Genomic DNA, 15,765 nt, shown 5'->3' with positions numbered 1-15,765 from the left:
AATATAGGTTAAACTTTGCCAAAAGTTTGTCGTGTATTGAGTGTTCAGCATGAAGTTTTGCCAATTGTGTAACAATATTTTTCTAGCTAAAAAATGTCGGTTTCACAAACTTTACTGAGTCGCTTGTATTTAGCGAATTGTGCTGTTCTTTTCGAATAGTTTGTTCCAGCAGTCACGTTCTTGCCTCATATGAATGATACACAGTAGAAACCTTTGCCAATAACGACCAAATCCACACAGCAGCCACTACTATTTTTCCTTTTTCTTCAGAAGACAATCCCTGCGTCTACAGCTTATAATATTTTCAAGACTCAGTCATCGCCTTAGAGATTTTGTCCATCGCACGGAGGGTTAGACTCATTGCGACTTCTTCCGGTCCAATCCGTTGCCGAACCTCGACCAACGTTTTTCTGGGGCGCACGTCAAATAAAAAGTAAGTAATATCTATCACGAGGATTTTAAATGAGTATGTGAAAGCATGTGGAACAAGAGTGATCCACATTTAACATACTCCTGGGGAAGTGGTCTAGAGAACTAACAGTGCTTAGTTAGCTTTAGTTATCGCTGAAATTAGATTGCTCGGCTGCACACCCCTGCCAAAAAGATTCTTTTACTGCCTGCCCCGGGCATTTAGTTCTTGACACTAAAAAACGAAAACGCTTGTATTTCATTGATTTGTGAACTTAGTTATAAACTATTTATAGATGTTCCAAACATAAAATATATCTTAATTTGTAAAAGATAATTTGCCGGGTATCCTTTTTCGTAGCTACTCTCTTGACATGATTGAAAAAATAAACTTCAGTCATCAAGTTTACATTGACCAAATATCAGATCTGTTGTTTCCGGAACCTATATTGGATACCTACAAAACAATTCTCACTTCAGAGCCAGAAATGCCCCTTGATTTGTGGAAAGGGGGAAAAGGTATGAGTCATGTACACTTCGGAGAGGAGCAAGTAACGGCATCATATTGAGCTTTAATACGAGGATTTTGCCTTCATCCTTTTTTTTAGGGATTTTAACCAGCATCAAGCTCAAACTTGTCCGAAATGGAAAAGACGTGGTTGGACACAAATTCTGACCTTAAGAGCAGTATTTTGTATAAAAGGACCAGCGACCGATTGCTTTCGTCTTCCTCTGGCGACATGACAATGCAGCATATTTCTGACGCCAAAGAATTCCTTGATGAATTTGAGCAGATGTATCGAAGGCACAAGGAGGAGTTAGAACGCATCAAGAGCGAACATGCGATCGAGGTAGGGTCATGTTCTTACCCTGTTTTTCTTCCGTTTTCAGCCTTAACATCATCAAATGGTAGATGTTTGTTTTAATATCAGGACACACCTCTCCACATAGGGGTTATATTTACCGAACAAAGAGCAAGCCTAATAAAGGCCGCAGTTTCATTTGAAGATATATAAACCCTTCAGGAAAAACAGTTTCTTTTGTTCTTTTTTTTGTCTTCAAAAAGCAGATAAACCCAAGTTCTCTTGAACTGAGAAAGTCTCCAGCTTGATAACTGGGCGATTTGAAAATGGTCAGCATTGTCATGGAAGAGATTAAGGTCGATGAAAAGATTTTTTGTGTTCCTTAATTAGTTGAGAATGCAAACAGGCCTAGAAAACTCACCCCAATTTTCCAATAGTAAATGTATTTATTTATTAATCCACCACAAGATTACAAATGGGAACAATTAAGGAATAAAGAAAAAAGGGCAAACATAGTAGAATTGGAAAAATAAAAGAGACAACACAGTGAGCAAATAAAATACAACTAGTTAAAACACACACACATGTAAACAATTTATTAAATATAAATTAAAGTACGTACTACCGAAAACGGTGGACCGCGAATTCAGAGATATGTGTGACAGATGATTTTGTCACCAAACGTTAATAACGACTTGGGTCACGTGGCTTTGTTTGTCAAACCAAAAAGGTGAACTCATGTGGTCACATTCCTGAGCATTTCGTAGACCAAGTCGAACAATGGGGTTGTCTGCCATCCAAAAACGAAAGTCATGATCAATTGATGAAAGTTCTTTTGGTTGTAAGCCTTCTAGCGCTTTATAGCGCTAATGGCCAAACACCAAAACCACCAACGAGAAAAAAGGTGAGTACGTGAGATCAACTTTTCGATTTGACAAACAAAGCCACATAACTCAAGTAGTTAACGCCTGGCACCGAAGCCAACTGTCACCCGTATCTTTGAATTCGCAGTGTACCTGTTTCGGTAGTATGAGCAAGGGAAGCAACTAGATCAGTCTGGCATTTTAATGTCGTGATAGATATTCGCCAATTGTATTTGTCAATCTGTCTACAAAGGTTCAGCAGCTAAGAGTGGAAATTGAAACCTTGAAGGGCCAGAAGCAACGTGTCGAGGAACAGCTTGAGGAGACAAAGATCGACAAGAATCGACTCAACGAAGATCTTGAGATCATAAAAAAACAGCTTTTTATGCGCGAGTCTGAATTGTCATCCCTTCAACGTGAGTTGTCCTCAAAAAATAGCACCATACAATCTCTGAAGGCCGACAAGGTGTCACTGCAGAATGAACTGGACACATTTAAGTCCGAAATGGTTATCAGCCAGTCGACTGCTATAGTGCAGGAATCGTTTGAAAACGAAGGTGAGCTTTTCAGCACCCATGAATCAGAGTACGAAGTGGCGATAAAAACCGTCGTAGACGAAAAGGAAGGATTACAAGCTGAGATTCACAACTTGCAGACGAGGCTATCCCAAATGCAGACCGATTACGACCGCGCTATACGAGATTTGAATGCCACGAAGAGAGAGTGTGACCTTAGAGTAAGGAAAACTGAAGTCTCACTTGAAAATTCCCAAAAGAAGATCGAGCAACTTAAGCAAAGTCTGGAGAAGTTGAATGACGATCTCAAGAGGAACAAAGAAGCGTTTTCGAACGCTCAAACTGAGATAGTGTACAACAAGCGTGAGGCCAACAAACTGCGCCATGAAACAGAAGGAAAAAACAGGCAGATTCTCAGTTTGGAGGAGAAGAACGGCTCTTTGGAAGGACAGCTCGATCAGGTTAAGCATGAGCTATGGCAAAGTGGAATGCGTGTCGAAAGGGAGACGAAACGCATTGTAGATCTAGAAAACGAACTTCGTTCGTCCGAACGGAAAATCGCTGAACAGATAGCTCTGATCGACAGCCTTCGAGAAACTAATGGTGATCTCCAACGTGAGCTTCTAACAGCCAAAAGTAAGGTGTCCACACATGAAAACCAGAGTTCGAAGATGACTAAGCGAATAAGAGACCTGGAAAACGAACTGACCAGTTGTCGCACACGTATATATGACATAGAGAATGAGTTCGAGAGTATCAACAATCAGTACGCTCAGCTCCGGTCAACCCATGATTCCAACATGAGTGAAGTTGATGGGTTGCGGTCTAAAATTGAAGGTCATCAAAACAAGTCCAGCGAGTGGGAATCCCGTCATGCCATCACCACCAAAGAGAGAGACGACCTGAAGCTACGTGTCGAGCCCCTGGAGAAAAAGTTGGCAGAACTGCAGTTGACCATGGAAATGACGCAAAGTGCACGTGACGAATTTGAGCTGGAATTAAATGCACAGAAAGCAAAGAGCTCTAATCTGGAAGCTCAGCTTGGTGTCGCCAACGATGGTAAAGCGCAGCTGAGGGGAGAATTAAACGCTGAAAAGGAAAAGAACTCTCAGATGAGGAAAGAAATTTTCTCGCTGCAGTCAAGGATCACGGAAGCAAACCGAAATCTTGAAAGGATAAAAAATGACAGCGTAAAAAAGCAAAATGATATCAATGACCTGAGAGATTCTATTCGTCGTCTTGAAGGAGATATCTATGAGAAAGAACAGGAGTTGGAGCAACACAATATTCAGATCAACATGCTTGAGGATGAAAAGAATGAGCTAAAGGACGAAGTTGCTGATGGAAACAAAAAAGTGGCGGACCTGGAGGAGGATCTTAGGCAAGTGCAGGACGAGAAAGAGACCGCTGAACGTGATCTGATAGACGCTCGAAGTGAGAAATATGAGCTGGAAAACGCCTTGGAAAACGCCCAAAAAGAAAAGAGAGACATGGAAGGAGAAGTCCTGAGCTTGAAACAAAGTCTCGCTCGTGTGGAGGGTGAACTTCGTGAGGCGTTGAAAGAGAAAGAAATACTTGAGGAAGATGCTAAGGAACATAGTGATGTTGTTAGCAGGTTTAACGCCGAGAAGGAACAGCTCAAAGGACAAATTGCTGAACTACAACGTCTGATTGATAATTACCGCAGAGACGTAGACAGCAAAGATGCTACAATGGCAGCGCTTAGATCTGAGTTAAGCGATCTCGAGAATGAAACCGATGATATAAAGACAGAGCTTTCCAAAACTAAAGCAAAGTTAGCAGCTGAAGAAGAGGAGGGAAGGAAGCTAAAAACTGAGCTAAACTCCAAGACCGAGGAGATTAATCGATTATCTGTAGAACTCGACAATAATGTAAGACGAATCGATGAGCTGAAAAGTGAGAACTCTGTCATTGTTGAAAAAGTCAATGTGGTTGAAAGCAGTTACCATACTTCAATAAATTTGGCTGACGAAAAGGACAATCAACTGAGTGAGGAGAAAGAAAAGAATTCCCAACTCGAGAAGGAGATCAGAAACCTTAAAATGAAGATCAGAACACTCGAAGACAAAGACCTATCGAAAGAAATTGATGAGCTAAAGGCGAAAGTGGACATGGCAAACGAAGAGAAAGAAAGCTTGGACGAACTTCTTCAACAGCTTGAGAAGGAGAAAGCTAATCTCGACCGCGACATTTTAGATGCCAAAAGTGACCTCATGCAGAAGGAGAACGATTTAGAAGCTGCCGAAAAAGACAAAGAAAAAGCAGAAGATGAATTGTACATTGCGAAAGAAAAGATAGAGAAACTGGAAAGCCAACTGGCGGTCGCACGTAAGCAAAACGTGCAGCTCAGGGATAACTTGCAAGATTCCAACAGCAAGAATGTGAGTGCAAAGGCTGCAAATCTAGATCTCCGGGCAAAGGTAAACCAGCAGGAGAAAATGAACGAAGTATTGAAAACAGTGAATACAAAAAAGGAAAAGGTGATTGAAGAGCTGAATGACAAAATCAAGAAAATACAAAACGAACTGGCTGATGTTAAGAGGGACGTCATCGCTGGAAATATAACTCTGGAGGGTGTGAAGTCGGAAAAGGCGAAATTAGAGCGAAAGCTCGCAGAAAGAGAAAAAAGTTTCGGTCTACTCGAGAACGAGATAAAAGATCTGAAATCTCAGAGAAACTCTTTAGAGACTGATCTAAGTAACAAAACGCACAAGTTGGCTATAGTTGAATCCGAGGTTAACAGATTTAAAAAGGAACGAGAAAACTTGAAAGAGCAGCTCAAAAACCTGAACGAGCGATTAAAGAAGGTCAAGGATGAAAACCTGTCATTGCAGACTGACTTACGGCACCTGGAGAAAGATCTTGAAGCGCGGGTCAAAGATATTCAGAGTAAGAACTCGGTCATAGAACGACTCAAAATCACGAAGGTCGCTGCTGAAGAGGAGGCCCAGAGCTTGAAGAAAGAATTGTTGACCTCCCAAAATGCTCATGAATCTGCCCAGAAAAAAGTCAAATCATTGGAAAACAGCCTCAAGCAAACCAATGTAACTATGACAAAGCTGGAACTAAACATTCAAAATTTGAATAAGGAACGAGAGGAGGGAGACTGGGGGAGTGCAAGCCATGATAGCAAATACATTGAAATAGAGACCCTCTACAAGGCCAGTCAGGACCGCGAAAGCAGCTATAAACAGGAAGTGCAAACGCTAAAATCTCGATTGGAGAAGCTGGAGGCAGACTATCGCAAATTCCAACAAGAGAACGTTGATCTTCGAGTGAAAAGCAATGGATTGAATAGTAAGATACGAGAGTTGCAGTCAGCTTGCGATCGCAGTGAAAAGGAGAAACAAGCTTTCAGAAACTCCCTGGAATCTGTTAACAACAAGTTAGCGGACCTTGAAGTAGCTTGGGACAATGAAGTCAAAGAGAAAGAATCGTTAAAAAAAGAAGTGGAAGATGTTTTACAGATACTGGAGAAGGTAAGGAAGCAGAATATGGAACTAGAACAAACCATTGTGGAAATCAAAATACAACTCGAAGAGGCTCAGAAGGAAGTGACAGAAAAAGACAACGAGATCAAAACCTTAAAAGCCAGCAACGAATTCTTCGAAGACCAACTCGATGCTGCTAAGCGTCGATTAGAAGACAGGGAAGAGGAAAATGAAAACCTTAAAGCGGAAGATGTACGTAAACAGAATGAAATCCTAGAACTGCATAACAAGATCAACGAACTTGAGACAGATGCGGTCAAAATGCTGGGCGAAAGAGACAGAGCGGTTGAGGAGAGCAAAATCAACGAGGAGAAAATCAACAACCTGGATGATCAGGTCAATGATCTGATGAACGAGAAAAATTCTCTGTACGAAAAGATAGAAGAACTGAAAATGGAAATAAATAGCCTTCGCGAAGAAAAGATGGACGTTGACAAGCAGCTAACCGAACTGGAAGGAAATGTCACCTTTTTGAAAAGGGAGATTGAGAACCGAGAGGAAATTATTACTGAGTTAAGAAACAAAATAGACGACCAAGATAAAGAGAACGATGAACTGAGGAAGAACTTGCGAGTCTTGGAGAGCGATCATGAATCTACCTTTCAAAAGATGCAGGAACTGGAAAAATCCTACCAGTCAACAAACGAGAAAATCATTCTGATTGAAAGTAAGAGCGAAAGTAGCCTTGACAGGGTTAAGCGTCTGGACGAGGAGAATAAATCATTAAAACAGAAGATTGCTGAACTCAACATCCACATAAATATAAATGAAGAGAAATGCCAAGAGCAACAGGACCAACTGTTTCAAGCCAAAGAGCGCATTGCCCACTTGGAGTCCTCACAACAAATAGAAGCTTCGATCGTTGTGGAAACGGAAAGCCGACTGGAATCTACAGAAGATGAAACTGAAGTTGACCTTCTCAAAAAAGATCTGGAAGATCTCAGAGCCAGAATTTCACAGCTCGAGAGGCAGTTACGATACGCGGTCAATTCAAAAGAGCAGCTGCAAACTCAAGTAAATCACCTGGATAAAAAGTTGAAGGGAAAAGACGAGGTTATTTTGGAACTGGAAAAACACGCTCAAGAGCTTACTATTCGTCTTCAGAAAGCGGAAGAACAGGCTGATGCCTCAGGAGTTGTTGCCTCTTTACGCGCCCAGAAAGACTCCTTGGAACGCGATAACCAGATGCTGCGGAGGGAGTCAGAGGAAACCAAAGCTGCCTTGGTTGAAGCACAGAAGCGTCGTTCAGACGTCGAGAACCAGCTTTTCCAGGTGAAGAGAAAACTGAACGAAAGTGAGCTCAAACTAAATTTGTCAAAGACACACGTCGAGAACCTCCATCAAGAGCTGCTCAAAGCGCAAGAAAAGAATCATGCTTTAGATAATGAACGAAATCGAGCTTTGCAAGGACAAGCTAAAATTAATGGAGAGTTAGTTGAAGTACAAGATCGTTTGCACAGGACGCGACGTGAGCTTGATTCCACCAAAATGGAAGTACGCGACCTTAATGGGGACATCTATACACTAAAGCGAGAATTAGAAGAGAGTCAGAATAGAATTAACTTGCACGAGAACAACGAACTTCGGTTCAAGGAGGAGATCAGCTCGCTGAAGAACAAGTTGTACGAAAGTGAGGAATCCAACGAAAAGCTAGAGGAAACGGTCATCAACTTAAATTCACAAATTCAAGAAAGGGAGGCAAAGATTTTAGACCTTGAGCAGAATTCCACCCTACTTCGAGAGGAGCTAGGGAATTTGCGCAAAGAAGTGGCCTCCCACAGTGCAAATGCATCTGATTTCAAAAAGAAGTACTTGAATGCTTTGAACGACATTGAGAGAATACAGAACGAGCTCAACATGAAGATACATTCTATGCGAAGCTTAGATTTTCGTTCTAAGGCCTTGGAAGCGGCCAACAAGCGTATTAGGGACGAAATTAGTGTCTTTAAGAAGACCATCTCCGACCAGAAATCGCAGCTTGAGACCATTCGACTGGAAAAACAGGAAATTGTTGTGGAGACGAGACCTGAAGTTATGACGGCTCCAGACGTAACATTCTTCCCCGATGATCTTGTTTCCTCAAGTAAGTACAATGATCTGGAATTCTCTTACAAGAAGATTTTGAGAGAAAAAGGTGAAAGGGATAAAGATTTCGCGATATTGCAAAGCAGGTTAGGGAAGTTAGAGATTGAACTTTCTGATTTGGGTAGGGCCAAGAATTTCTTAGAGGGTGAATCCATGTGGAAGACAAAGAGGATTGAAACTCTGGAGAAAGAGCTCAATGATCTCCAATCCAAGGACATGGTTAATTCTGATGAAGTTATCGGGTGGAAGCACAAAATCACCCAGTTACAGCAAGACTTGGATGTCGCTAAAAGCAAAATCTTCCGTACAGAGGCCACGAACGAGACCTATGTGGAAAAAGTAAAGGAAATAAGCGATGATTTGATCAAGGCAAGGCAGAGAGCGTCCCAGCTTGAAACTAAAGCAGAGGAGGACCAGGAGAAGATCGAACAGCAGCGAAAGGAAATGTTGGAGGCTTACAAAAAGACAGCAGACTTTGAGGCAGCCATAAAAGTCTGCAACAACACTAAGAATGAATTGAACATCGTGATTCAGTCCCTGCGAAACAAGATCCAGTCACTGGAAGATGAGCTACAAAGGGAAGCCAAACAACATGCTCAGGTCAGAGGAACCCTAAATCAAGTGAAGCTAAAAAATGATGACTTGAATCAAGAAAATGTAAAGCTGCAGAAGAAATTGCGAGAATTACGACAGCAGTACGACTCTCAGGTAAGTCACAGTTGCATTATTTGACCTTCTCCATTAACGGCGTGTTTAAGCAGAGAATTGACCCCTTTGCCCCAGCGCACAGCGCTCACGCATCCTCTGATTGCGTCGCCTTTATCCGCTTAAAATGGAAGACGTCAGCCGCCTTAGTTAAATTTTCCAGCTTATGTGGTTTCTTTACAAGGAGGAGGATTACAAAAAAAGAAAACGACCGCCTCTTAACATATAAGTATGCATTTTTTGATTTTGATATATTGGACCTGTCACAAAATGAACATTGGTGTACGGGAAATTATATTAATAGAACGGCTGTCAGCCGCAATACCGGTAGCCTGCGTAACAGGCACCTTGAAGTAATGCGGGCAAGAGAGAACGGGGCGCGCGAAAGACAAACGAAGGGATAGTGCGCGCTCTGTTCGTCCTCACATATTACCTCCAAACGCCTGCTACGCAGGATACGATACCTGTTATAACTGTAACTTTAATAAGCCATGCCCTTCGTGCATGACATGGCTTTGCATTGTGTGGGCAATTAGGATTATCGGGAACAATAAGCCCGAACTTGCTAATGCAATCCTTAATCAACAGCTCTTAACCAAACTCTGTATTTGACGGTCAGCGACTAACGTATTACGCATAAAGCCACTCGGGTCGGAGCCCAGGGGGTGAAGCTATTTTGAGATAAGCAAAGGAATATCATATTATTTCCTAGGTACGCGATTGGTCAGAGCTGAAATACGTCATTGATGGCCTAGAGAGAGAAATCGCCGAGTTAACGGCTCAGTTAGAGAAAGTCAAGGGGGAGCTGGCCAACTACAGAAATGAATACAATAACATGGCCACAGAGAAATACAACATTCAAAATGACTTAACCGAACTACAGCCGAAGGTGGATGACCTTGAAAATCGTCTTCAGGGATCGCTGGAGGAGAGAAATAGGCTTCAGGCGGAATTAGAAAAAGTGAAGAAAGCTTTCGAAGAGCACCGACGTGAGTCCGAGGAAATGATCAAAGAGGTGACCGTTGAGGATGGCAGTTTGGAAGCAGGTGTGGACATGGGAAATGAAATAGAGGCTGGAATAAACGAGCGCGAGGGCATCGACATAGATATTGCCTCCTGGCAGAGCAAGTACAACATGTTACAGACCAATTACGACAACTTAAACACTGACAAGAAGCGACTTGAGGAAAAACTGGATAACATGCAAAGCACGGTCATTAATTTAGATTATCAAAACCAGACCCTTAACTCTGACAAGAGCAAGCTTAATTTTGAACTCGAAGCAGCCAAACGAAAGATCAATGACTTGTTGTCTGACCTGGATGCGGAGAAAAACGAAAAGGAATCCCTTAAATTGGAGTACGAATCATTGGAGAGGAAATGCTCGAAGATCGAAGCCGAGTATGAGATCCACACAAGCACTCGCCAGGAAAATGAAGAAACCGGAGCATACATCAAATTGCAAGAAGCCTATAAACGCAGCCATGAACGAGAAAATGAATTGCAGGCGGAGCTGCTGAATTGTTACAAGGTGATCGGCGAGCTTAAACATCAAACTCAAGATGCCAACGAGACCATTGAAAGGCTAACCATCAACTACAACACTGAGACCGTCAGAAGCGCAACTCTGCGCGACGAAGTTGTTAGTTACCAGAGAAGACTTTCTGAACTGGAAGAGAGGTATGATATCAGTCAGAAAGCCAAGGAAGATACAGAACAAGAACTTAAGTTACTGCAACAGAGAGTAGACGAACTTAGTCGAGAGAACAGATCAATTCAAGAATCCAAAGCTCTGATCATGGCAGAAGTCACCAACCAGCGCAACAAGATCACCCGCCTTGAGCAACAGCTTGAAGATGCCGAGTTTGACAAAGAAAGTCTGAGGCTTTATTTGTCTGCTTGGCAAAGCAAAAAGGAAGGCGATTTGCATGAGATTAGCAGGCAGATCTCAAGTCTGTCTGAACGAAGACAGAGCCAACGGCGTGATAAAGAAGGCTTCAATAATCAATTGATATCGATGAGGCGAAGAATGAATAAGCTGCAACGTGAAAACGAAGCTCTACGATCAGAGGGGTATTATGCGACCACTAAAAAAGAAACCGATGACGGTGATGCGGAACAAGATAAAGGTGAAGAAGATAGGAAAGAAAGAAGGAGGAGGAGGAGAGAAAGAAGGAGAGAAAGAAGAAGACGAAAAGCAGAAATGGAGGGAAGGGAAGATATTATAGAAGATGGTGAAAACCTGCGCAACAGTTCTGAATCCAGCGATTCAGATGACAAAAGTTCGAGTGATGAAGAACAGTCCTGAAAATCAAAATCCTAATCAACAATGGCACGAAACTTCATCAAAATCTTTCCCTTTTTTTCTTAACAGGAGCAAAGTAATCTTTCCTTTCGCTAAGCGATCTTCAAGATTTGATTCCATATTTTTGGAAAACGGATGTCTCCACCGCAGCCAATTTTGTAGAGGTCATTAAGCTTTCCTTTACCAGAATACAACGAATCCGAAAAGCTAATGATCTCCATTGTTAGCTGAGTCTATTGATATCAGGCTTGGTGAAACGTAAAGGGTGTAGATCAGAAGGCTTCTTCTCCCATTGTTTGTAACGGTTGTTTAGTATTTAGGATAAAAGCCATATTAATTTTAGTTTAACATAGATTACACTAAGCGGTTTAATACATGCAGTTTGACAGTAAAAATCTGTTCAAATGCGATCGGATATACCGCCAACTCTCTACTTCAGAACCATTCCCTTAGCCTGCGAGCAAGTTCTCCCGTAGCCCCGGGAGAGCTTGCTCGTAGGCTACCATACGTTAGTCACTGCTAAGAGTCCATTTTGAGGCTTTCGCGTTTTAGAGAGTGAGGAAACCAACTTTACCCTGGGGAGGGGGGGGGGGGGGGGGTTACTGCGGATGGTGACGGGGATAATCAACGGATCTTTTTGGGCTTGAGTAGTTTGAGGTAGGAACATTTTGCAAGTATTTTTTTGGGTGTCTTTTTTTAAGTAGGTAATTTTGTTTGGGTATTCAAAACAATCAGAAGATTCGTGATAGTGCCCACGTATCTCGGTCGCGTAGTTCTGCGACTTTAGTACAGCCAACCTTTTTTTTTGAGGATTTTTTAATATTTAATGCTTTCTGGATATCTTTATGGCTCATTTATTCGGCATCGGATTTTTTGGGTTTACTTTTTGGTCCAGGATTTTTTTTTGGAGGTTTTGTTAGGAGCCTTAGGGATTTTTTTGGGTTTTGATTTTTGCCAGCCATCTGATCATCCCTGTCACTTGAAATCCGGAATACCTCAGCAGGGTAACTTAAGGTGTCCTTTGTATAGACATGTCTGAGAGAGTTAGCTGTACTCCACTTGTACGTTTGGCCACAGCGAGGACTAGTATGCAGAGCCAGCAAAACAATCTTTTACGTGCAAGCGTGCCCCCCCCCCAAAAAAAAATCGTTTTGATAAAGTACTAAAAAACAATTGTTTGATTAGGATGTCACATTGCACGAGTTTATTCCAAGAGCTCAAAATTTATAACCTCCATATGTGTAGCATAATACACCGAGTGCCACAACAAAGGGTCACAACAAAGAATTCTCCACGAGGCTAGGAAGTCAGATCGAGCCACCTTGTAGAAATTTATAAACTGTACAATACGAAAGCACTTCTAAATTGCTTCAATTAATATGGTCACAGACTCAACCACCGACTGAAGAGTTAGAATCACCTTTTAAAGCATAATAAGTAAACGGGATCAAAGAAAAGTACTGCTCAGTGGCTTTCATTTGAAAGGTCACACTGTAGGATTTCATCCAGAGACTCATAAGTCGTAGAACGTGAAGGGCATAATAAACAGTAACACTCAAGTGCTGCTCAGGACTAGCTTTCATTCGAGTATTTGGATGAATCTAAAGACCCGCATGAGAAGCTGAATCTACATTACATTTCTCCATAATTTATTTATCCTGGGAGTAAAAGGGTTTATCTACGAATGTATCTAGAGTGGTTTTTAGTCATTACAAGGAAGGGTCTGTGTACCTGCCTAACGCTTCGCTCTCACCAAAGGGTTTGTTAAACAGGTTTTATAAAAAATAATTTTTTTCAATAAACTCTCATGATGTTCGGAGAGACATCTGTCTCAGTTTAGAGAAAATTAAGATTCAATTAATGAAATTAATTAAAAAATTAATTAAGCGTTGTTGTAAACTGGGCATTGGAGATACTAAGTCCTTGCTGGCCATTAAGGCCTCAGAATTGTACAAATCGTTAAGCTTATTAGCCTTCTTTAGAAATACTTAATCTGGATCAAGGCATCAGTTTGAACGACGCGTAAGGGATGCAGCTAAAAAAAAGTGGAAAGTACTAAGCAGTATTTAGATATTAAATAAAACAAGTTTGTCAGTTGTATTGACGGGGGATTGAAAAGATAATGCCAATTTAGAGCGATCACAAACTCGAAGGCCGATTTTATTATATTAGTTAACTGCGTTTTCTGTGAAATGGTACCTGTAAGAGAAAAAGGATTGGCTTTTGGCCGCATGTTGGCATCAGGCAAGAGGTTTAACCAAAGTAAAGTAGTACTCTATGATAGTGTTAGTTTTAAGGATGGGAAGTTAGCGACCGAGTAGGCTGCGGATAATTTGCATTAAAAAAGGAGTTCGTTCTTTTCGCTAACTAAAGAGAGAAGATGAAAATGTGTTTATTATACTTGTTCAGAGATTAACATTAAAAGCATGGGTATTCAAGCTATAGTAAAAACGATTGTTATGTGAGTCAACTAGTAATTCAAGTACGTTAAGCAGGAGTGCGCGCGAAACGGAATCACAGAGTTTTTAAAAATGTGTCCTATCGTTCGGTGGGAACAGGCATTAGTATACATGTATGAGGTAAACTGATAACACACCAATTTAATGCTTTGCTGAACCTTCTTTTACACTTTCCCTACTTTCTGCCCTCTTGGACCAAAACCGGAGGTGAGCACAGGTGAGGGTAGCGGGGCGACCACACTCAGACGTTCACCTTTCCAGATTACATAATAGAGGCGCTTGGATATAATTGGCAGTACAGTTCTGGTGCGAACTGAGGCACTGTTCTACGCTCGTAAAGGAGCTACATAATGAATCAAAAAAAGGAAAAACTAGCATTAACGAACAGAACATATTTCAGTACGTGAGAAGAACTAGCTTAAAGGTGAACGCCCGAGCGAATCACCCCGAAATACCCCGGGGCGGGTTCTCCTACGAATTCTTGGTGGGGGTGGGCCGACCGGTTCTTCAAATCATGACCTGACTTCAGACCAAAAATTGGAATTTTCTACACCCGTTTTCAGACTAGACCTCTAAAATCTATACCCACCAAAACGAAGGACGTCTCAGTTAACTCCCAAGAGAAACTGAAGACAATGCTTATGCAAAATTTTGGGGTGACAAACAAAGAACATTATGGTATATATGTTATGGTATTTCTGGAGTGGTCAATTTGTGTTGAGGGTTTAGGGTTATTGTTTGACAGTGTTATTATCCTATTGTTTTCACAGCCAATCGTGTGGGCCGTGGGTATGCCGCGTATTCCCCTGGACCACGCTGAGAATTTTAGGAAGTGCATTGATGTTAAATTAAGGGCCTGTTTACATGGAGATGGGGTACCCCAGGTAGGAGAGGTAACCCGTTTAGGTGGGGTAACCCGCCTGTCCATATAATCTCTCATTTTACTTGGATCAAGTTTACATGCTAGGTAAGGTGACCCGCCGAGGCGGGTAGTGCGGTCTGCCAGACCGGGTAACCCCTCTAAGCCGGGGTCAAATTTTGCCATGTAAACGTTTCAAGGTGGGGTAACCCGCCTAGCCGGGGTCGGATTCGGAATACATCAAATTCGAGCAAAATCCATTTTGGCGGTGGCTTTGCATCATTATTAAAGGTAGCAATAGAAAGCCACAGCACTGAAGGTTGCAGCAAGAGCAGCACGTGAGTGTAGAAGAGCATTAATCGCCAAAACACGAGGTTTGCCAGCATTTTTCTTGTTTACGTGCTTAGCGATCATTCAATAATCTTGAAAATGTGCACTCCGGGGTGGCGGGTTGTAAGATTACATGTAAAGGAGGGTTATTTTTTTACCCCACCTAAGCGGGCTACCTCACCTACCTGAGGTCCCCCACTTCCATGTAAACAGGCCCTAAGGTGATGTTACACAGGACGATTCGCAGCGACGATTTTAGAGCAACACAGGGATCAAATATTGGAACAATATTGCAGTCATTCGAAACCATGTAATAACAATGTTGTAAGGCTGGGTTGCGCTAAAAATCGTCCTTGCGAATCGTCCCGTGTAACATCACCTTTAGGATTTTGTGCGTGTTTTCCCTGTTGAGAATAGTCATTGAAGTGTACATAACTCATGAGATGTCTCTATTCTCATTAAGAAAAACACGTACAAAAGCTTAATTTAGCATCAATGAACTTCCTAAAATTCTCAGCGTGGCCCAGCGGAATACGCGGCATACCCACAGACTTTGCCCCTCGGTTTTAAGAGCAGTCTGCTTGATTATTCAGCCAGTTCTAGTAACGTTTATGTCTCGCCACCCTCCATAGCAGTTCTTGCCCCACCCTCCTCCCTGCAACGATGGGGCATACCTCGTATTCTCTCCTGGTTCACCGACTCTCAAAGCCTCGGGCCGATTCTCCCATATCTTATGTATTTGGCTTTGTGTGCAGGTCTTTCGGGTGAGAATATATTACTGTTTACGTGTATTTTTAAACCATTTTCTTGAACTTACGATAAATTCCCATACAGATTTAATCCATTCACCATTTTTTTACATAGACAACTTGTTTACTCTCTAAAATTTTGCATATCCTTCGTTTCCAATTGCTCCTAGCA

General features: G+C 41.9%; 1 protein-coding gene across 1 annotated transcript; it reads left to right on the top strand.

Moving 5' to 3' along the window:
• The first annotated feature begins 2,395 nt into the window (after nt 1–2,395).
• LOC140927574 (uncharacterized) lies at nt 2,396–12,218 on the top strand. The gene is made up of 2 exons (XM_073377250.1): nt 2,396–8,894; nt 9,604–12,218. The coding sequence occupies exons 1-2, from the start codon at nt 2,460–2,462 to the stop codon at nt 11,197–11,199; spliced, it is 8,031 nt and encodes a 2,676-aa protein (XP_073233351.1). The 5' UTR covers nt 2,396–2,459; the 3' UTR covers nt 11,200–12,218.
• The last annotated feature ends 3,547 nt before the right edge of the window (nt 12,219–15,765 follow it).

This window comes from Porites lutea, chromosome 2 (assembly GCF_958299795.1).
Source record: "Porites lutea chromosome 2, jaPorLute2.1, whole genome shotgun sequence".
NCBI classification, from domain to species: domain Eukaryota; kingdom Metazoa; phylum Cnidaria; class Anthozoa; order Scleractinia; family Poritidae; genus Porites; species Porites lutea.
The sequence above is the reverse complement of the archived record's forward strand: the minus strand, read 5'-3'. Positions and strand labels throughout refer to the sequence as shown.